Genomic DNA, 24,940 nt, shown 5'->3' with positions numbered 1-24,940 from the left:
TGGTTTTATAGAATATTTTGTAAGGCATCCAAACATTGATTTGATTATGTTGCTAAAACCCGCATTTTTGGGCTCATAGGTTTGTAATGAAACACTAAATTATCTCAAAAACAAGGTTTCCGTGTAAACTGAGGGTCTAGATTATTTTCGGTATTGCTGTTTATTCTGAAGGTAATAAATAGCAATACCGAAATACTAACATAATGGTATAGAGTAAAAATTAGCTCTTTAATAAATGTCTATAATGTCTTTAATAAATGATAATTCTGAAACGAATGGCACCAAAAGTGAAATAACTTTAAATGATATTCATATATATATATATATATATATATATATGAATATCATTTAAAGTTATTTCAATTCCCGCCACAGATTTTCAATTGGATTGAGGTCAGGTGATTGGCTTGACCATTCCAATAAGTCAATTTCCCTCTCCTGAAACCATGCACGAGTTGCCCTAGCTGTGTGCTTAGGGTCATTGTCTTGTTGGAATATCCAACCAAGAGGAAGGTTCAATTTTTTGGCTGACTTCACAAGACATCTCTCAAGAATGCCCTGATACATTTTGGAGTTCATCCTTCCTTCTATGATTTCCAATTCCCCAGGGCCTGCAGAAGAGAAACAACCCCAAAACATTATGCTGCCACCTCCAAACTTCACTGTTGGGACGGTATTCTTCGGGTGAAACGTAGAGTTCTTCTGTTTCCAAACGTGACTGACACAGTTCCAACCAAACAACTCTATTTTAGTCTTATCTGACCATAATATTTTATCCCAAAAGCTTGAAGGTTTACTCAAGTGCTCTTCAGCAAAGTTCCTGCATTTCTTTACGTGAATTTCCTTCAAGAGAGTGGTTTTTCTTGGTGACCGAGAGTGGAATCCTCTCTTTCGAAGAACTGTCCTAATTGTATTCTTGCAAACATTTGTCCCAGATGATTGCAAGTCCTTTTGCCGTTCAGATCAGGTCAGTCAAGGATTATTCTGTACTTTTCGAACTAAATTCCTAGCTGTACAGTCAGATATTTTTGTAGGTCGCCCTGAACAAGGCAGACTAGTCGAAAGATAGAAGGATTTCCACCTCCGAACAGTATCACCAACTGTCAAAATTGGGATATTTAACACAGATGAAATTTTTCTATATCCCTTACCATCTCTCTGCAGCTGAATAATTGATTTTCTAGTTAATTTAGACAATTCTGCAGTTTTAGGCATTGTTGAAGAGTGTAAAATTTAGGCCACCTTTCAATGAAGATGTCAGGTAATGAATGACTGCAGTTAGAAAGATTCTATGACGTTCTTTTGCATTCTAGAATGTTCCAACGTTTTCTGATTCTAGAATATTCCCTCGAACATAACGGATGACAAATTATTGGCGAATCAAATTCTTTTTTTACAATGTGTTGGATACTTTTTGAACCTTAACTTTTACAAAATTGCAATTATCAAGTCAACATTTAATGATATTGTTGTTTTGATATGGTATTTGTATTTCCCATGTAAAATTACATTAGACTAGTGTTTGTTTATGTTATTTTGTTGAATGGTCTTTAATTAAATAAAGTTTTTCCTTTGTGTCGGATACTTTTTGCACCCACTGTATATATATGTGTGTATATATGTATATATATATATGTATATAAATATATATGTATATAAATATATATGTATATATATATATGTTTATATATATATATATATGTATATATATATGGTTTTAATCACGTATTTAAAATAGCTTCAAGTTTGAAATTAATGTCTGAAAAATTAATTGATGGGATATTGTAATATGGATTTGTTGCACAGTTGGTTGGATTAGATGACTTCAACAACATGCTGCTCTCGTATCCAACAAGTGTCCATGCTGCTAGGTCCAGAAAATGACAGAGGTATACCATGAGGATACATAAAATCATATAAAACATCATCATGTGTTTCTAAAATTTTACAAATGCTACAAATCTACCAATTTGCTCCATAAATGTGTGCAACAAAATTTCCAGGACTGAATGAATGAGTGAAACTAATTTAGTTGAGTCATTATTGCTGACACAAGCCTAATTTTTATTTACTGATACAAATTTGTGAATAATATGGGTACCTGCAAGTGTGTTTCCAGTACTAAATTGTTTCTCCTGATTGCCTTTTACACAGTCTACTTCATTACTGAAACATAAGTAAAAGTAGCATCTGCCACACTTTACTTGCAAAAATCATACAAAGTTAAAATTTGATTATTGCCTGGGTGTTAAAGACTGGCATGTGCTGCTAAACACTTCACAGTTCTTCTAACTCCATCGCAAGGAATGTTTCCATGACTAATTGCAAAGAAATTCCATTTTGCATTTATGCCATAGTCAGTATGATGATAACATAAATTCATAACATTTTTGAAGTTTTGCACTGTGCAGCTGACCCAACACTCAAATAATAAGTTCAAAAGATAAATAAATTTTAAACTATCAGTTTACTAGGAAAGACATGAACAAAAATTGTATCAAAATTGTATGTTTTGAATTATGTCCTCAGTTTGTAATAAACAACAAAAGGGTGCAAAGTTGTTTTGTTGTTTTCCTAATAAAATCCCTGATAGCACTTTTCATAATAAAGGAATAATTTTCAGAAAAATCCATCAAACTATCAACTCATTTGAATTAATTTTTTTTGAGATTTACATTAATAGAATGGATACTTATCTCATCTATTAAGTCCTACTGGTAATAGTAAGGATTCAAAAATTTCATGATCTGTTTTTATTCATTGCTTAAAAATCACAATTTCATCTAATTCAAAGTCTGTTCTTCAAGATATGTCTTTTACATTTCAGTCCATGGATTTTTATCAATAAAGCATACATTCTCTAGATTCAATATTACAAACTATTTTTTCAAGCAGGCATTTATGGTCCACTGTAACTGGGCTACTTGCAAACATTATCTTTATGTTTTTGTAAATAGTGCATACACAAATACAATGGCTGCATGAAAGATTTTTTGTTAAATGCTTAGTACTCAAAAAATTTCATATTTTTTTTCTTTAACACTTTCTGACTATTTGAAGAATTTCTACTTTTACTATCATGTTTCACTCAAAAATCAACTTTTACTATCATGTTTCATTCAAAATTCAATTTTAGAAAGGCTAGTATTTAGAGTGTCAGTTAAACATATTAAATCATCTATGTCATCAATTTTGTTAATATTTTTACTTGATTTACTTGCAGAGTTTGCAGTTGAATAAGCTTTGCATCAATTTAGATACAATTTCATATTCTCAGGTAGGTATGTTAGATGTATTGATGTCAACTTTAAAAAATTGCTCAATAAAATTTCTAGTTGTCCTCCTTGCAGCTAAAAATGAATTTGAATTTACCAGACACTGCTTTAACAAAAATTAAATCATGTTTATAAGTCATCAGTGGTTGTTTTCAGTGTCTCCAAATTTTGCAATTTTTTGTAAATCCTCATAAATATCTAGTTATATATTTATAATGGAAATAATAACAGACATGTCAGGATGTTATTAGTGTTATTTTTCTGGTTCCTGTTTCTACATTTGTGTATAAATAAAAATATAGATTAAACTTTTGAATTTAGTTAAGAAAGACTTGTCCATATAATAAAAATATACTTACTAAAATTCGCTCTACATAAAAATATTTATTTTATTGACACTATATCATTTGCAAAATATTTTGAAGCTAAATCTTTAAGTTAAATGAGTAAAGATTTAATTCAAAACATTTTGAATTAAATCTTTACTCATTTAAATGAGTAAAGATTTAATTCAAAATATTTTGAATTAAATCTTTACTCATTTAACTCAATTTTTTCTTATTCATAAGATAAATCTCTCTAAAATGGTAAAAATATTCGGTGTCTAATTTTTGGCCTAGTTCTTTGGGTCTAATTATTTGGTCTATTTATTATTAATTTTGTCTAATTAGTTAGGGTACTATAGACTAAAATTTTAGCATGAATAAAAACTTTTAATTAATGTTTTGTAATCTACACCCTCAGTTTAATCAGAAAGTTTTTGAGTTGCTTTATCGAAGATCAAAGTAAAGTTTGTGTATACTTTACAAAATATTCTATAAAACTTGAATAATAAACATAATCTAAAAATTTGGCAATCTTCATGAAATATGTTTAACAAAATACTGATAAAATTTTATTAAAATCTAAAGTCAAATGGGGTTGATTTCTGAAATTGAACCTTTTGTCATTAAATGACCCACTTGTTGTTTTGTAGTTCATTGTTGGGATTATCGTCGGTTTATTGTCAAAGAATCGAAAGTTTCATTTGATGATGAAATTAAGTTTACAACTGAAAAGATAACTGAAAATTTTTCAAATTATTCTGCATGGCACAATCGTAGCAACCTTTATTCAAGTGAAAGAAAAGATGGTTGTATTAAAAAAGAAATATTACATAAAGGTATAAATGTTATATTAATTTTGCTCAGCATTTTTAAAATCAAACTTTTTATGCTGATTGAAACTACTTTTTTTTGTTTGTTTTTAATTTCCAAGAGCACAGTTCAAAATTTATTAGAAATATCACCAAATACATCTGATTTACTGTTAACTTTAAACTTTTGTGGTTTCTTTGGTAGTTGATACATATTTTTTAATTCAGATTTTCCTGAAATTTGTATATGAAATAAACTTTGTGTCATAATTTTTTGCTTAATGTGTGGAAATTTTTCTTTAGTTTTCAAAATTGAATAATTCAAGCTTCTATGTTTATTATTGCTTTCAGTAATTCAATATTAGTAGATTTTTTTAGATCATGAAAAATAATTTAAAGATTAAATTTTAGCACCATTTCTGAAAATCATTTAAAAAAAATTATGAGTCAACTTAAGTTTTAAAATTTTTAGTTGGTTTGACATTTGTTAATCTAAGCAGTTTAGGCAACCACCATTACACCACTACCACCTTTTGATCAAATACCTAAAAAATCTTGCTGACAAGTCTGATATAAATGCAATGTTTTTGTGAATAAGTTTTAAAGGACATGTAGATAGGTAAAAACCAGCAATAATAGATTAAAACTGACTTTATTTATAGAGCTTGAGCTTGTACGAAATGCAGTGTTCACTGATCCAAATGATCAAAGTGCTTGGTTCTATCATAGATGGCTACTTGGAAGAAGTAAGTTTTTTATCTAGTAAAACGTGCTGATAGACAAAATAATTAAAAGTTTATTTGAAATTTTCCGTTGTGAGCTTACCATGTAATATTAGTTGGTTAAATTTTTATTTTAAGCTTATTTAACCTATGTTAAAGTGTTATGTGTTGGGGATGAGGGGGTTGATTTTGTAATAAATAGTGCAACATAGAACATACCATTGAAGCGGTATGGGCGCCCAAAAAAAAGCACCTAAAAATTATTTTTTTTTTATTTTTCTTTTGCCTTTTTATTAAAAATAGAAAAAAACAATTTCAGTTTTAAATGCAGTAGTATATAAATAATTTTTAATCTATTTTAACTACCTCATTTATTCTTCAGGTCAATAAAATGAATTAAAAAGAAATTTTTTTTTTTTATATTTAATTTTTAAAGATATAATGTTTTTTAATATATAATATATTTTTAATAAAAAAAAGTAACATTTCGTTTACCGTTATTTTCTCTTTTTTAAATATATTTAATTTAAAAGGCGCTTTAGAATCACTTTAAAAATTATTAACCTTTAGTAAAAGTTAAATGAACAGATTTGCTAATATTATATCAAAATTTTAAAATTAAAGTAGCAGTAAATACGTTTATTAAATGCTTATGTTTTTTATTCAAATAATTATTTGAATACAAGACGTAAAACTACGCTGTTAATTTTACAAATATATCTCATATTACTCAAGTAACATTTGTCCACCGGTAAATTCATATATTCAAAAAATGTCTTTAAATCAACTCCTTATCTTAGGATAAAACTAAACAAGATAAACACAAATGATTAAAATGACGATTGAAAAAATGATGACTAAAAATAGATGAAGACAGGGGGGTACTCATAAACATACACTCACCCCCCACCCCATCCCCCCTTCTTCTAAAAAAATATGTGGTATCCCCAAAAAAACTCTGGGTTCTTCAATGATTATCTCCCATCATACTCAAGTAATAGTTATTTTACGCCATATAAAAAGCTTTTAAATTAATCTTAAGGTTGCATGTGAATGTTTCCTTTATTTATATTTAGATATTTTTTCCATATGTTTAGAAAAGCAAGAGCCATATCTATTGTCACTTTGTGTTTATTGGGATGATCTTCCAAAATTGGTAGCTACATTTTCCTTACCTGTTCCAGTAAGTGCTGTTATTTTCAACACCTTTTTTTTAAATAATTAAACTTTAATTATCATTTTATTTAGTGCTAAAGCTGGCTCCTGGTTTTTAATATCTCCTTTTTTAGTATATTTTTAAATGTTTATAATTCAAATTTTTATTAAGATTTTTTCAATATCTTAATTTTGTTGCTTTAATTAATTTAGGAGTCTTATCTTTCAAATGCTAAAATCATATTAAATGGTTTCCAGTTAAATGATCTGAATTGGATTATTTGTAATTCTAATTGTTCTGAGCACAGTTACTCAATGCAATGGGTAACTTTACACGCTTTTTTTAAAAAAGAATTTTTTTTTTCTTTTCCAAAACATGACCAAGTTCATGCATTGAATATTCTCAAAGCATTATTTACAATTTATTATTCTTAGTCAGCATTTGGAAACAAAGACTTACAAGGGACTCTTAGTGTGGAACTTAATGGTTGCTCAGTGAGCTTGGAAATAATTCAAGGTAATTTATTTTAATTGTTTATTAAACGAATGGAAAATTTAAAATTAAGTTATGAATGTTAAATGATTAACTATTAAGTATTTTATAATTATTTTGATCTAATAATCATAAACTTTTAGATTAAAGTTCTACCAGAGATGTAGAGGTGTTTTACCAACACCCAGAAAAAACCCAGAGTTTTTTAGAAAACCCAACCCAAATGAATTTTTTTTGGGTTTATGGCTTTTTTAAAAAACTGATCATAAATCCATAGCGACCCAAAATCAAAACTCATGTCATCGTTGAAACCGCAATCCTCAAATTAGTAAACTGCAAAAATGGTTCTTAAATCTTTTTTATATAGCAAGTTATTAATTTTGTCCAGTAGAAGTGAATTTTGGCCCACTGTGCTACAGTCAAGGGAGCATTGATTATTTTTGATTTAAAATGAAGTTGCAATTTGAGGAAAATTTTCTCAGAGAGTTTTTCAAGCATTGTGCGCTTTATTTGAGGCTATATATCTCACCAACTTTAAAGGCACTTTTAGCATTGTAATAAAAATCTTTTTTTTTTTGACTTAGTAGATTTAATGGTTTTTGCATTTTTGTAACTTTTATTTCATAAAATCTTCAATTTCAGAATTTTCATTTTCAGTTTTCAGCTCATACAAACCTTTTCATTGGAACTCAAAAGAACAGTTTCTATATGTTCTTTTTTTTTAGTGTTGTAACTCATCTTGGTGTAACCAACATTGTCACAATGAAACTGAAATCAAAAACAATCACATTGTCACAATAGAAATCAACCTTGAATCAAAAACAATCACACATGCCCTCTCTGAATATATAGGTTCTCTAGTCTCACAAAGAACAAGTTTATTAAATTTTGCAAGAGGAAAAACTCAGCTTATGTAAAGTTTTTATGTTTTATAAGTAATTCAGTCTTCATTTAAGTTAAGAAGAAAAATTAATCATAGATATATTATATATTATAATAATACTTTCCAACTATCTGATTTAAAAATTAAAAAATTACAAACTTGCTACAAAAAATGATCACACGCATTTTGAATTATTCTGTAAGTAGTTCAAACTAAAGATTATATTCATTGTAAATACATTTAAAAACCATTTTCTATATAAATACAATGTATGCAAATGTATTTACAGTATAAAAATTACAATTTGTTAATAATAATGGAATTATAGAAACTAAAATCAGATTTATCAGTTGTAAAGTAGGACATTTAAAAAAAAACCAAATATATTTGGGATTAATTGGGTTTTTTTACGGTAGGTTTTTTTGGGTTGGGTTTTTTTCAACCCTGCCAACAATGTGTTTGGGTTCTACTAACACCACAAAAGATGTGGTGGAGTTTAAACTCTTGCTTTCTCAGCGTGTGCATTATTTGCTCAATAGATAAATCACAAGATAAAAAAGATAAATTAAACAATTACAATTTTTATGTATTGTTTAGTTTGTCATATTTTATTAATTTTATAAAACTAACTTTTTTTTAATAAAAAATCTGTTTCCAGGTAAAATCCAAAATGGCTTAGTTATTTTATGTCCCCTTTATTATTTATATAATTTTATAATGATATAAAATAATTTTTAAAATGATAAATTTTTTTATTAATATTGGGCGGCCGAAAAAAAGTTATGATGTGTTATGTGATAGATTTAATAATAACAGGTCACAACTAAAAAAGTTATATTCAAAGAGATATAACTCCCTTAAATTAAAGATAAAGCAAAAAAGGAAAGTGTTTTAGAATGAGTTTTTATTCTAGTTAATAAATATTTTTTTATTTTTATTTTTTATTGGAAAATTGGATAAAAAAATAAATTTTAAACAATAACAGATTAGAAAAAGTATGTATGAATTTCACTTAAATTACAGACATGTTAGTAAAAAACTCACTGATGACCACTTTAAAATAAGAAATATACCTAAAAGTACCATCTAGAAGATACTTAAATATCCATGAAAGCAGAAGAAATGCTAAAAAATGTCCAAGAAAAAGATTAACAGGCTCAAATTCATATTTGACAATAAAGACAAAGTTTCTCCACAAAATTTAAATGTACTTAGCATTACCTTAATAAAACATTAAACGCAAAGACAAAAATTAGAGCAAGAAAAAAATGATAGTCCCAAAATGTTCAGTGGTTCACTTCTCTCTGTTAAACTAAAAGAGAGTTTGAGTGACCATTAAAAAAAAAAAATGTAAAGAGCTAGTTTCAATATAGAGAAAAATAAGTGATATTCTAATTCTGTCAATAAGTCTCCATTTATCAACAGCTTTGATAATTTTTTTAGTTAAATATCCTCCTATAGTCAGGTCAGTTATTAGTTTTTTTGCTGTTTTTTTTTAACTCATCAAAACATTGCGATGCCAACATCAGATAATAGTGTTCAATTGGTAAATCACAGCAGTGATTCTTTTGTTAATGATTGCTGCATATTTTTAAATTTAATTAAAACATGTTGCAATATGAAAAAAACTTAGAATTTAAAATGCAAAGAAATATTTAAAAAAATTAATGTTCCTTCCAGGGTCATTTAAGTTTCTCTGTGAAGCAAATATACCTAGTGTCTTTCACATCTTTTAAACACTGGTTCAATTAAAAAACTTGTTTGTCTTAATATTATATTTTCAATATATTATATTGACACTGAGGGGCTGTAGTTGGACTGTGGCATAAGATATTAGATATGGCGTAAACAATCAACAAAATCATAAATAGCCAGAGTACCATTTATAATTTTTTTAAAAGTTCGATCCTTGCATAATGTGTTCTACTAAGTCAATTTGCATCAACATCAATTGACCTATTTACATAAACATACTTGAGCTGGTGTAGTTTTTATATGCAAATGTGAATGCAGTCTATCAATATAGTTACTGTTGGAAATTCTTGCAAAAACTCTCATTTAAAACATCTGGATTAGGTAGATACTTCTTTCTGCAAGACTCAAAGAAACTCAATGAAAAATTGTTGAAATAGTTGACATAAAATCTAAGTACACATAATTCTTGAAAGATAGGCGGAGCAAAAAATATTATAAAAACTGTTTACAGCAAACTTGCCAAATACAAAATAGAAGCACCACCAAACCTAAACCTAAAGTTTATGTCATCATAAATATCGAATAGGTTGGTTCAGTTTCACATTTAAGACCTAGGTGGACAGCATATCTTGTTTCAACAAAAACTAAAAGCATACAAATGAGTCGTGGTATTGGCATTGAATGTTCTTTATTCAAAACTACTTTAAGTTCTGTTTTAATTATTCTACTTAAATGCGGGAAAATTGCAAAAATGCGAGATTAAAAATGCAACATTATAAATAAAAATTGCAACACAAATTTATTATAAATTACTTATTTCTTGTCAATGTTTAACAAGTATCAGCATAGTAAAATCATTTGTCATTTTTTTTTAGGCAATCTTTAAAAAGTTTTGGCAATCATTACAAATGAATCTAGACTGTTACTTAAGTATGAGCCACTTAAAACTTTATTTTTATGATGTAACTTTTTTTAATCATACTATAGATTATTAGTTACTATTAGTTACCAGAAATTTTTAAAAACATTAGCATTATCAACTATGAAAACTGAGAAGAAACATGAAACTAGAGGAAAAGTCTGCCACAGAAGAGAAATGATTGGTAATTGCAAAATTTAAAGATTTTCTTTTGCAATTTCAATTGCAATGTTTGAAGATGTTCTTTTGTCTAAGAATAGAAAAGCAGAGATTAATAAACAAAGAAATCATATATAGAATAAGAAAATTATTTATATTTTATTTATTGAATAAAAAGTTGATTTAGCAGCGTTAGTTATCTAGTACTTATATGGAAACAGCTTAGGATATGACAAAAGTACAGTTACCAGTGTAAAACATTTATAGAATAATCTTCTCAAAAGTGCAAAAAAAAAGATTTCTGCAACAGAATATAGGAGAAGATTCTCGAATATTTTTGTGGTTGCAATGGGTGGAAACTAATAGCATTGATTTTATTTGTGATATACAAAATACTGCCATTTCATTTGTGATTGATGCTGCAAGTTGTACAATGCTAAACAGTGTAATTACACTGGAAAATTACAATAACTCAGAAAAAACATAAGGTTCCAGTTGTGTTTATCATTTAATAAAACTAAATATAACTAAATTTGCTGTTTTATTTTAATGCTGACGTTAAAATAAAAACTGTTCTTTTATTTTTAACAAGCAGTTAGCTTATCACAGGGTTTAATATAGAGAAAAAAACATGGCTTCAAACCAGCAAATAGCAGCCACTAGAACTAAGTAAGTATAGTTGACTGTGTGAAAATTCAAACAATGAAAGCCAATCCTTGACCGTGGATTGATGGATAACCATGCAAACTTACCAGAATGTCTATTAAAAATATTTAGAGAATTTAAGAAAGGGAAGGAAAGTATTCTTGTTATCAAAAATAATTGGCAAACAGAAAATTTTTAAAATAACAATCTAGGATCAAGTATTGCCTTATAATGTTAAACTCATTTAGAGTTTAACATTCCTTTAGAAATGTGGATAATGTGAGAAAGGAATGGTTTAATTGAAAATGGTTATATATATGAAAAAAAGAATATATATTTTCAAAAGTTTTTCTTATTCCCTTTACCTTATCTTTTAATGGAGTTATACTCTTTAAATCCAGTTGTATTTTTACTTACAGCCTGTTAATATGCATTTTGTATACAGGTAATAGCAGCATAGAGAAAGAATAGCAGCATAGAATAAGTTTACAGAATAAAACAGAACAGAATAGCAGCATAGAATAAATTTATTTTTTAGTTTTATTGCGCACTTCTCCGTAAAGAATTAAAATGGTCATTAATACCAAAGAAGATTAACTTCAAAGTAGTTATTTAAAATTTTTTTTATTATGTTTTTATTACAGGTTTTTATTGTGATAATTTAATTTATTATTAATATTATCATAGTTTTATATAATTTAATTTTTCATTTTTATTACTATTTCTTTTAAAAATAAATACAGTATTTAGCTATAAATAAATACAATATCTAGGTTTTTATTTTATTTAAATATTTATCTTTTAAATAAAAAAATTTTCTATTATATATAATTATAATAGATAAATAAATATTTATCTATTATAATTATAGAATTTCAGAACATATGTGGTTATGATAATAGTTGTTTATGATAAAGTTTAAACAGGATATTGGCGCAAAAGACATTTATAAGAAATATATGCTGAAAATAAAAAGAATTTTTTAAAACGTTAAAGCCAAATAAACTTATGAAGATAAGTTGTAAATGGATCTCTTTACAAATATGTTTTTAAAAATATATATTTTTATAACTTTAGGATATTGTTTATATATATATTTTTTAATTAACTAAGTAAATAATGTAAATAAAAAATTTTAAATATTGAATACGTTTAAAAAAGTATTCATTTTCTCTTTGTTAAAAGAAGCAAAAAAATATGAATTAACTTTTTACTTTTAACCCTTTGAGGTCTTTAAAAAAAAATTTTTTGTGCCTATCAGGTCCAAATTTTTTTTTTACTTATTGACCTTAAATATAACAGAAAAAATATGTTTGACCCATGGTTTTTCTTTATTTTTCAAAAAAGAAAGGTTTTTAGTGTAGCACTAAATTGTTTAATTTTTATTCTACCAAAAAAATGATGACCTAAGTGCAAGCTCTAAACAAAAAAGAAAAAACAAAAATATGTAAGCACTTGTTTTTATTCACAATTAAATTACAATATTGACTTTGAATATCCTATTTTATACGAAAGTCAGTCTTTGTATGGTAAAGTTCAAAACAATCAGTAGGGTGTAGTCCTGGTTTTCTAGTACAGGTTTTACAAAAGCATACAGTTTTTTTTCTACCACCCTGTGTTATTCTGTCACTGCAGACTAAACAGTCTTTAGCATTATTACTTGGAACTTGTGCAATAAAATGTGGCTTTTGGTTGAGGCGTTCATTGTCATCTAATGATGATCGCCTTCCTTTTCAATCTTGAGTGTTACGACATGCTCCTACTAATTGCCCAATGAGGTTTTGCCTGTAGGTTAAGTGTCGAAGTTTGTTTTTACCTCCTTTTATTCTTTGTTTTGCAACTTCAGTTGTTGAATTATGAAAAGTACTCAGCATCAGAACCTGTCGCCTGTCCTGCCATGCCAAAACCATAATGTTGGAAGAGTGTACATATGCAGAAACTTCATGCCTTTTTAATTTGAGTTTTTTTATATCTTCAGGTTACTGTTTTCTATTTTTCATTAGTGCAATTACCATAATACGGTTCAAAGAAACTTATATAACCTGTTTCACTAGCGGCTAAGACAAAAACACGAATGCCCCACTTTGTGGGTTTTTGTGGATTGTACATGCGAAATGCAACTCGACCTTTGAATCCAATAGTACTTTCATCAATTGCAATGTTGCGAGATGGGACAAAATTTCTAGAACAGGAACTTTTCATTTCTGATACAACACAATACACTATACTTGCACGTCTATTCAGTTCATTAGATGGAGTTGATGGTGGGGATATGTGCAGCATCCAATGTATCTGAAGAAATCGATTTCGAGAGAAAACTGCTGAAAAAAATGGCATGTAGTTCAGCCAATCACAAGAAAAATAATGTTTTATACTTGATTTTTCATTCAGAGCTATATTCAAAATAGTACCAAAGTAAGCATGAATTTCTTTAAGTGTTACATTTTTCCATTTATGCCAAATAGAATGAGATTCCAAATTGTTATTTTCAATTTTTGACTTAGCATAATGATTAGTTTCGGTTACAATATCTGCATGTAACTCATCAGTAAAAAATAACTTGAAAAAAATCTAGTTCACGTGTTAAGTTTATTGAATGCTGGGCCTACATTTGCTACTGTGAATGGCAATGCTTCAAATGCTGGAGTATCTTGCACTACTTTTGTCCATCCTATGTTTAAAGCAGGTCCATTGTCATCAATTTCATTTCGTTCAATATCTTCCTCGGACTCTGATATCTCTGAGAACTCAGTCTCAGATTCACTAAAAGTGTATTCACTGTCGCTTTCAGTACTTGTTTCATCCAATGACTTCAATATTTCTTCAGTTGTAAAACGTTTCCTTGTCATTTGAAAATAAATTTTTATAAAAATTTCTAAGAGTATAAGTAAGGCTAGACGATTAAAAAATGTTACTGAAAAGCACTATATCAAAAACACACTATAATATTACCAGTTGAACCTAGCAAATTGACCAAGTTAGCTTTAAAAGATAATTTTTACTGTATAAACATCAACATAATAGATGTCCCGTGGGACGGGACATTAGACAGCAGCGACAATTTTATGATGTCCCGTCACGCAGGACATTGGACCGCAAAGGGTTAAAACTCCATCGCAGATTTTTTTAAAACAAAATAATAAAATGTTTTTATACCACTATTCTGCAACATTTTAAAAACAGAAACTAATATATTAACGATGAACAACAAGAAAAATATATAGCTTTATAATGCTTTTAAATTTTAAATCTTTTGGGGTATAAATTTGCCAATTCTTTACACAAAAGTAGTTAGTACCTGAGAGACGAATGAAATAGGAAAAGATTGAAAAGAGTTTTTAAACAAAACAAATTTAGACTCCTCTGCAAACAAAAAACAAACAAACAATAGAATGTAATTTAATGATAAATATAAAAAAAAAACAATATAGAGAATGTAACATAGGGCATAAGAAAAGGAAAAACAATGCTTATGTAATATTATTTACTTAAATGATTGGTTTACATAAGCATTTACAACTATTAACATTATTTCCTGTTCTTCCATTTTCATATTTTTTTTATACCAACATTTATAAAGGTTTCTAAACTATGTTTATTTTTTCACTATCAAATTTTTTTTTATGATAAATTCAGCATTTGCATGTTGTTAATTTGAATCGCATGTTTCGAATTTAGTATCCAAGACAGTATTAGGGTTTATCAAAGACCTTGTAATTTTTTGTCTGACTTTAGGCGCAATTTTTTATTGTCTTAGGTTTATTAATATTAAAAGCATCTGGTACAATGCTTTAATTTTTAGATTTTTTTTATCAGCTTCATTAGTGGTGTAGTTTAGTCTTTGTGTTTCTATTTTAGTTAGTAATTATTGTTCTTTATTTGTTCTTTACCATTTTTCTACTATTGTTTATAGTGGTATGGTACATTGTTTTTATTCTTTTATAATAATAATTTTTTTTATATTTTTTTTTCCATATATTTGCGGAATTCGGGATTTTTCTCATTTTTTAGTTTTTCCGGATAGCCAAAATGTTTTCCATACATATACAAGTTTAGGAATATATTTTTGTAATATATTTATTTTTTAAGCTTTTTCAATCATCACTCATACTAAAATTAAAAAATTTTGAAACATTCTATGATATATATATATATATATATATATATATATATATATATATATATATATATATATATATATATATATATATATACATATATATATATATATATATATATATATATATATATATATATATATATATATATATATATATACTATATATATATATATATATATATATATATATATATATATATATATATATATATATATATATATATATATATATATATATATATATTATAACACTCCTTTTTTATATTACTTTTTTCAAAAATAATGTTTGTTTACAAATGTTTGGGTGTGGTTGATTTTTGGCTGTTTGTGGTGAAATCTTATCTACTGCAGTACAAAGCAAGCATAAATTGAGGGCTAAAGCATATTGGCAATAATGTTTGTATGACAGAATAAACTTGTTTTTTTTTATGAATGTCTTCAAAACACTGTTAATAATTGGTATTACCTACCACTTGAGTTTATATTAGCATAAATGTTTCTTTTTTTCTTTTCTTATGCCCTAAATCATTTTGAGTTTGTTTTATTTTCCAGTTAATTTTTATTTTATGTATTTTTTTTTGGTAAGTAATACTTTTCCTATTTTATTCTTCCCACAGGCACCCACTACTCGTATGTGACCATTTGATAAATTTATATACCTATATTTTTGGAAATATATACTGTTATAATATTTAATGTTTATTATAATATAAAATTTCATTTGCAGTTTTAAAATAATTTCAGGACAAGAAAACTCTTTGTGTTGGCTCAATAATCAGTTTACAAACGAACATTTTCTGCCAAGGTAAGGTTTGGTAGCTAGGTAATCTTTTTTTAAATTTTGTTTAAAAAGGAAATATTGTATAATTTGTAAAATTAAATTTCAAAAAATTTTTTCATCCTGTACAAATTATTGATTTCAAAATTAATTATTTGCTTTCTTAAAAAAAATGAAATAGATAATACTATACTGGATGAACAGCAGAATAGAGTGTTTTCACTTCTTAATCTATTTAAGTTTTTATATTTCTCTTTTTTGTGATTAATATTACTGTCATAAATTGTTTTGGTAAGTTAATGCTTACAGTAAGAGATTCAGATTTTTTCAGTGATTATAGAAGTACCAATATTATTTATAAAATTCAAATTATTCTACTTTAACTAGCCTTAGATTGAAAATAAACATAGTCGTTATTTAAGTTTATTTTATTTTATTAGCACAACATGAAAAGCATCAAAAATATTTGATATGTTACATTACTTTTTCAAAAATATTGTTTTTTTACAAATGATTGAGTGTGGCTGATTTAAAATATTACAAATAATAAAGCTGTTGTGAAATCCTATCTACTGCAGCATAAAACAAGCTTAATTTGAGGGTAAAAATTGACAATGTTCCATCCAGCGTTATGTTCCATAAGAAGTTCATCCAGCGGGATGAACTTCTTATTTTTGCTAAGCTTCTTCAAATTGAAATTAATAATTGGTATTACCTACCACTACACAACATTATTGCTAATATATTTCTATATTAGCAATAATGTTTTTTTTCTTATGCCCTAAAACATTTGAGTTTGTTTTATGTTCCAGTTAATTTTTATTATATATATTTTGGTTTGGTAAGTAATACACTTCATTAACATAGGAAATTATAGAAAGTAAAAAAATTATATTAAAGACTTTATTGGAAGAAATTTATAACTAGAGATGATCTTTTTTAATATGAAATTGAATATATTTCTAAATAAGAAATCTATTTCACTATGATGTTTTTAAAAAAAAATGAAATTGTTAGAATTTGTTAGAAATTTTTGGAAAGAAAACCTTAAAAACTACAAAAAATTTCAAATTGCAATTGAAGAGCAGTTTTCCAAAACTTGTTAAGTCCATTTTTGTAGTTTTGAGATATTTAGTTTTTTTTGTTTATGAAAAAACAAAAAAAAGTTGAAAACATTCAAATTACTTACACTTCATTTATAATTAAGCTTTGGTAAATCTTTGTTTATTATAAGCCACTTTTTTAACCCTTTAAAATGTGTTGATTTTTCCAAAACTGTGTAAGTCCATGTGACTTAACAAGTTTTGGTTGAACTATAAAATGTACTAGGTAAAAAACTTCTATAAATGTTGGTTGTTGTGTTGTAACATCTTTTAATTTTACATAAAGTAAGTATTGTCTTTAAAAAATAACTGAACTTACACTAAAGCCCTTTAATGATTATCTTAATTGAAGATAATCACATTAAACTTTTTATTTGTATTTATTTACAGTCATTTATTCTTCAAATGCAGTGATTGAAAGCTTAATATGATTACAAAATACTTAATTTTAAACAACATTATTACAGAATAAGATTAGTAACAACATTAATAACAACAATATGCAATAATTTAAATCTCCAATATATTATTTTTGGCTTTTTATTGAAAAATTTTCCAAAACACACTAAACAAGAATACAAACAGTTGCAATAAAATATAAAGTATCTACATGTAATAGTAGTTGACAAGACACACGTCTTAATAGTGAAGTGATAATATTAATATGTGGATTATGTCAAATGAAGCAAATTTAAATGATACAATGAACAGAAAATAAAAATACATTACATTTCAAAAAAATATAACAAAAAATATTAATAATAGAACAAACATCAGTTATAGGAAATTTTTACAAAAAAGATTCAGTGATATCATCATAGATCTGAACTTCCTCTCCTTCTCCTTCAACATTCGCTCCCAACACATTGTTATAAAATGAAACTGCATTAGCTGGAATAAAAAAAAATGACATAAGTTTTTGCACATCATCAGCTTTAACTTTTTTAACTTTGTTTTCTGGGGTTAATTTAACAGCCTTTTCAAGCACCTCGATTTTCTTCCCCTTAGCCAAAACTGTTACCATTGTTGGTTCAGCATTGTAGGTTGTCTGAACAAACAGTGCAGTTTTAGTATAGGTTAACACTCACTGTTCTCTCATTAAGAATGGTAGCTTTGATTTTAAAATATTTTTTGTTACCAACTGAAAATCAAACATTTCCCAGTTTATTCCAAATACGTGTAAAGTGCCAAATTCAGAAAAAATATCATAATATTCCTCTGGGGATAGAATATTTTCTCTTTTCCGAAGCATTTTCTCTATTCTTCCAAACACTCTATCTGGAGGCATATAACTATGCCCTCGAATAGGGAAAAAATGTTCAATTTTTGTAAAAACTTCACTTTTTTTAATGAAATTCATCAGAGTGCTCATTACAACAGAGTTTTTATTTTGCGATGAGCAAGCATCTGAAAAAAGGCGTATAATTTTAGGACTCACTTCATTTTGACTACACTCATCTTCAATCTTATCTAAGTAGTTCAATAATGCAGAAGCTACTTGATTGCTTCCGCGTCCACTTTGAGTCTCAAGCCATGTGTATATGTCCACATTTTGTTTGTCTTGTTTTGCACCCTGCCTTACAAATGTAAGGTTGTACAGCCATACCTGGCAAGCATAAAAAACTTCACCTACACTAAGCTTTGGAAGTGGTTGATTTTGCTGCATATCAAAGGAAATAGTGATTGTATCAGGCTGAGTATTTCTTAACAGATCAAAAAACTTTGAAACACGCAGTTTGTGGACTCGCAAGTCAGTAATAAGCTTTTGCTTAGCAGCTGGTGTGCTTGCACTCTTAATTTCCATTTTCGTTGTCTCACAAAAAGAGCAGACATCAGTTCTAGGATTTCCAAAGCCTAAGTTGAATTTGGAAATGAACACTCGAGTAAACTTTGATAACGAAGCATTTTCATGTTGCTTAGATTTCCACGTACGCCACATTTTGGCAATAGACAGCTCTGGGGGAAGATACAACCTCACACTTTTGCCTCTCCCATAATGACTTTCTCTGCATCGATAGGTAGCGATGAAGTCTGTGATGCTTTTTGTTATCCTTATATCGTTGAGACTCTGTCTGGATCCACCTCTGGTCTCTTTAATAACAGAGCTTTCATTCTGGGCGTAGTTGCGCTGTATTCTCTGAATACGGTCTGCAGAACAACATGTAATCGATCTAAATGATTTAGAACATACAGGCACTAGGTCACCTGCACTGTTGCGCACAGTGTAGTTAAGTATTTGCCGGCGTGTTTTAGTCTGCAATGCCTTACAATGTCTTGTTCTAGATGGCATTTTACTTGACACATGCCTTAGAATGAACTTGTCTTGCTCAATCTTTTCTCCACATTGGTAAAATGCATTGAAAAATCCTAAAAACAAAAGAAAATATAATTAAATATAATATAAATTATATTACAATTTTATTATATTAAATTTAAATATTAACATTAAAACATTATAAATATAAAACCATTTTTATAATAAACAATAGTACTTTATTAAAAACTAATAAAATATAGCCTATATTAATAATAAAATATATAGGTCTAATCCTTAAAACAAAAAGTTATTTTTTTCAATAATAATTAGACTCGATTATATTACTATAACTATAACTATTAGACTACTGTCTAATAGTAGATCTACTAATATTAGAAGAGACCAACCTTGTAAATCTTTCGAAACTAGGTCACCAGCCCTACACTAGGCATTACGATGTTGGCAGCTTAGTATTGGCACTTTATCAATCTTTTTATATTTTGTACTCTTATCTTTTGTTTTCTGCCATTCTTTAATTCTTTTTCGTCCTCTACCGGGTGTTACTGGGGAAGCGAATTCATCAAGGAGCTCCAATACATCTACATTGTTGTTCGACGCCATTGCAACAAAATGCTTTCACTGCGCATGCGCATGGACATAACGAGTTTTGGAAAGAATTCGTATCATGACTTACCAAGTTTTGGGAAAATGTCAATATTTTGTACTTACTTTATATTGCCATATAACAAGTTTTGCATGAAACGGTTTTATTCATTAAATAGACATCAGAGAGAATTTCCAGAAAAATGAGTTATCTCATTTTTTTCATTTTTTGACTTAACCAGTTTTGAAAAACTGCTCTTCAATTGTTATTAAATTTTGAACAAATGAATTTGATAATTTTTTAATTTTGCTTTAATTTTTTGGTTAAACATTTTTATTTTGGGGTTTAATACTGAAAATATATATAATTTTTTCATTGTTATTACTAATATTGTTGTTGTTATTATTATTTTTATATTAGTATTTTATTATATTTTTGCTATAATATTGTTATGACTGAGACGCTTACTTTAAATCAGTACTTCCTTTAAATCAGGACTACCTTTAAATCAGTACTACCTTTAAATCAGTACTACCTTTAAATCAGTACTACCTTTAAATCAGTACTACCTTTAAATCAGTACTACCTTTAAATATACATTAAAATGGCCTGATCATGAACAACTATTATTTAAAATTAACTTGAATTATGAATAGTAAATTAAGTAAATTATCATCATCGTTATTATTATTATTCAATTATTATTTAGTAAACTTAACTAAAAGAATTAATTATAAAAGATTTATGTAAAAGTTTGAAATAAATCTGAAATTTATTTTTCAGAGTTTTTATTAAAATATGTTTCTTACATTTATATTACAGGTTACTACAAGGTTAAAAAAGTATTTTCATGAAAGTATGCAACTTTTTTTTATAAGCACCAGCTCTGTAAACTTGGGTTATAAAAAAGACTGTACTTTTTGGAAATGAAAAGATACCTTTTAATATTATTTGGCACCTGCTTAATTGTGATTCAATTTAATAATTAATTTGATTCAATGATTTGATTCAGTGATTTGATTCAATGATCATTAAAAAGACTTTAAATGACAGCGACTATTTTCAGAATAAATTTCAATTTGATCATACAGGGATGGGATCTGATAGAAAAATTGTCTAGCCCCAGCTCTGCCTGTGGAGCTTTATAACTTTGCATTCCTTTTTTTGGCATCATACTTTTTAATATTTGCTCTGGCTTTAGCTCCAAATAAAAATTTATTTATTAGAATAAATTTCTGAAAGATAGAAATAACATGAGTGGATTGATAAAGCTGTAAACAGTAGTTTTTAGATATTTATTCAATTTTATTAAAATCATTAATTCTTGCAATAATTTTTTAATAATCAAAAAATTAATAATGGTTATCTCATAATAAAAAAATTAAAATGTGAGAGAATTATTAATATAGTTGCCAGAGCTACAATAGTTTGACATGCTACATCTCTGAATCTAGCTTCAATAAAGTGCCTAACTTTTATATTTTTAATGTGAGACTATTACTAAAAGGTATATCATGCAAAATTTATGAGTTCCCTTTACCATTACCCATAATTAAATTGTAGTTTTTATATCGGAGTTTTACTTCTTCTTGGCAAGTTGCTAAATAGCCTCACTTATTTGCCCCAACTTACCTATAAAAAATACTAATCTGTATTAATTAAATAATTTTTGTTTTAAATAAAAATTTCATAAAAGTTTTAATATTGCAACAACTTATATCAAAATAAAATAAGGAATTTTTACCAAGGTCTTTTAAGGGACTATAGTTTTCTTTTGTTTTCAGAGATTGTTGTTTTTATCTTATTTATGCGGTAGTGGTGTAGTGGTAGAGCGCTCGCTTCATAAGCGAGAGGTTCCGAGTTCGATCCCCACCACATCCCTGGTACCGCGCTCAACTTGTTTCTCCGCACAGCGGCCTTGTTTGTCAAGGTTCGTGTTTCGGAGTTATAGGTTTGAGAGAGGGTTACAACCACAATTAAGTTGCCTCCTTGTCTGTAGTGGCCTTCTAGGCCTTGGGGAGGTGAATTAATTAAAAAAAAAAAAATTTAAGCCATGTGTTTTGTTGGATTTTTATTTGTTACTTTTTAGATATGCTCATACAGATGTAGAAGTTGATGTTTTACGAAATGAATTAGAATCTTGTCAAATTCTCTATGACGAAGAACCTAATAATAAATGTAAAACTTTTTGTTGTTGTACTTCAATATATATTTAACATTTATTTTAAAGAAATATTATTTTTGTAGGGACAATGCTGACGCTGTTACATTTGATGCATGCAGTAGATTTAAACGAATACAACAATGAAATGTCATCGTTGCTAGATAAACTTGTGAGAGTTGATTCCATCAGAAAAGGATACTATAATGATCTTAGTATGAATTTTATGTTATTCAGATATTCATTTTCAGATTATTCAAAAATTGTCTAAAAAAGAGTGCAAAAAAGTCAAGTATCCATTATTTTTACTGGATCTACAGGCTCCAAAAAGTATTTAGAAACTTATATAAGAAAAAAAGTAAAGAACTTTAGCAATTCTCAAAACTATGAAGACCTGGTTTCTTTAAATTGATAGTCAGGGGCTATTGGTTATAACTTTTCAGAAATAATAAATTCCAGGATTCCTAAAGTCTTATTTTTCTGCTAAGTTTCTAAATATTTTTACCTTTTTGAGCTAAAACAATTTTTGCCATCAGTGGCATTTTTTGCACAGTTAAATTCCAATTCATTGGTATATTTATCTAATGGAAATGCAAGATACCCTTCCTAAATTTTACCTGTTTTTCAGATTAGCACAAGCATGCTATTGCATGCAAGATTTTAAAACTATATTTTAAAAACAATAAAGATAAATCTGTAAAAACCAAAAAAATGGAAACAATACTTAATAAAAGAAATTTGCTTTAAAACAAACACTGGTTAAATAATAATACATTTAAAAATCATTTCACGCTTTATTCAGTAAATAAAGTTTCTGAAAATTTTAAAGGAGTAATTAAAAAAAAAGAACAATTAAATATTTGTGTTGCAATAGAAAAATTTAATTAATAATGTCTTTTGCTGGGTAATGCATTCATTTAGTAAAGTTACAAACAATTCAGCTGTAGCCACATGACTGATTTAGTTGTCTGGTTTTATCAGAATCCAGACTGTAGGCTAAATATACATTAACTAGATTAAAGTTATGTGGTTTATTATGCTACAATATAGTACTATAAATTAATATACATATAGTATATTGTTTTCTAAGTAAATAAAATGTTAATTTTTGTTTTGTAAATTGGGGTTCAAAATGTATTAAAATTTTTATGATTGAATTTTAATGTCTAAGCTAAAATGGTAAATGCTGCTTCACAATACCCCTTTGTAATGATAAGTGAGTGAATTTTTTTACTTTTAATTTCAATAGTTTTTAATAAACAGAAATTTTTATTCTAGAAGAAAATATATGTTTTAATATAAAGAGTTATTAAGAATATTGTCTAATGCAATAACAAAATGAAACTTGGAAAACATCGAAGTACTTGACGTTTTTTTCTTTTGTGAAGAAAAAATCTTGCAAAAGAAAGTATTATTAGTTACTCAAAAAAAAAAAAAAAGAAAAGATAGTTCATTATTAAAATATTATGTAAGTTTTATGGAAATAACTAATTTAAGGGATCTTTCAGCTAAAAAAACGACAATTTGTTTTTTGTAAACATATATATATATATATATATATATATATATATATATATATATATATATATATATATATATATATATATATATATATATATATATATTAAACATTGTCACTTCCAACAAGGCTGTAAGCAACCACTATTACATTTGGATAAGAAAAAATGAAGTTTATAAAGCAAGATAACAATCAGGAAAACAAGATTAAGGAAGCAAATTCCAAGCAAATGATTTTTTCCAAGGACAAAAACTGGACAAAAAAGAATTTTTGGATCACCTAAAATACTCGCATTTAAAATACTCACATGAGACTCGATTGAATGATGAGCAACACAAGAATGAGTTTTATTAGATGGCACATTTTACAATATTATGTATATATATTTATAGAAAGAAAGAGAAAGAGAAGCAACGTCACGGCAATGTCATAATGGTTAAAGGTTGGTTCAAAGAGCAGGTTCAACTATGTTTACAATTCATTTCTGCACCTTATCTAAAAGAAAAAAAACATCATTTAAAGATCCGCTCCAGATATGACAACAGTATTCCATACAAGGACAGATTAGAGATTTATAGAGATAAAGAATAAAAGTAAGAAAGCGGTGAGCATGATAAAGAGATGCAACTTTAGCAGAAGAGAGCATGCCAAACTTTAACAAAGAAATATCAAGAGTGATAACCCTATCCTCTCCACATCTATCTGATGCACAATAAAACCGTTATTGCCGTTAACAAAGCAGCAGTTAAATGAGTAGATTGAGATCCATATCGATGATCAGAAAGTTATTAGATTCAAGATAAGAGATTAACTGTGTTTTAATTAAAGACTCAAAAACCTTGTTACTAAAAAGCTTATGATAGTAAAAAGAATAATGAGATGCTGCTTTCCAACAGATTAGAAACCGAAACTTTGATAACCACTTGTTAAAATGTTTTGAAAGTATAGGCAACAACTCCAGAGAACACTTCTGGAAGACTATAACAAGTGTGTTGTCCAGACCACAAGCTGTAGAAGAGTCTAAGCGGGAAATCACTATAATTACAGAAGCTGGAGTGATACAAATGTCATGCAATGGATCAACCTGTTTGTCAGCTATATCAGGTAGGATGTGATTAGTGGAATCCAGAGATGAGACTTTGCAAGAGATTAGGCTTACCAGAAGTAAAGTTACTTTGAAGACCGTGAATATTAGATTTGGTGTTGTAGCAAACACTACGTAAAAATTGAAATCATTAGCTTAGTTTAAATTTGTAAATCCAGAAAATACTTAAATTTTTCTAAGATAACTTACTTCATTTCTTGTTATATGTGCTA

The 24,940-nt window shown here is 27.3% G+C and overlaps 1 protein-coding gene across 2 annotated transcripts in view; it reads left to right on the top strand.

The window, feature by feature from the left end:
- LOC136071987 (geranylgeranyl transferase type-2 subunit alpha-like) overlaps nt 1–24,940 on the top strand; it is a 64,005-nt gene that overhangs the window by 21,543 nt on the left and 17,522 nt on the right. For both annotated transcript variants that reach the window (XM_065818953.1, XM_065818952.1), the window contains exons 5-12: nt 4,252–4,437; nt 5,073–5,156; nt 6,230–6,315; nt 6,501–6,611; nt 6,723–6,804; nt 15,946–16,006; nt 22,033–22,121; nt 22,191–22,319. In XM_065818953.1, the coding sequence (XP_065675025.1) occupies nt 4,252–4,437; nt 5,073–5,156; nt 6,230–6,315; nt 6,501–6,611; nt 6,723–6,804; nt 15,946–16,006; nt 22,033–22,121; nt 22,191–22,319 (828 nt within the window). The remainder of the gene's footprint in view (nt 1–4,251; nt 4,438–5,072; nt 5,157–6,229; nt 6,316–6,500; nt 6,612–6,722; nt 6,805–15,945; nt 16,007–22,032; nt 22,122–22,190; nt 22,320–24,940) is intronic.

Source organism: Hydra vulgaris, chromosome 15, assembly GCF_038396675.1.
Source record: "Hydra vulgaris chromosome 15, alternate assembly HydraT2T_AEP".
Taxonomy (NCBI): Eukaryota; Metazoa; Cnidaria; class Hydrozoa; order Anthoathecata; family Hydridae; genus Hydra; species Hydra vulgaris.
The sequence above is the reverse complement of the archived record's forward strand: the minus strand, read 5'-3'. Positions and strand labels throughout refer to the sequence as shown.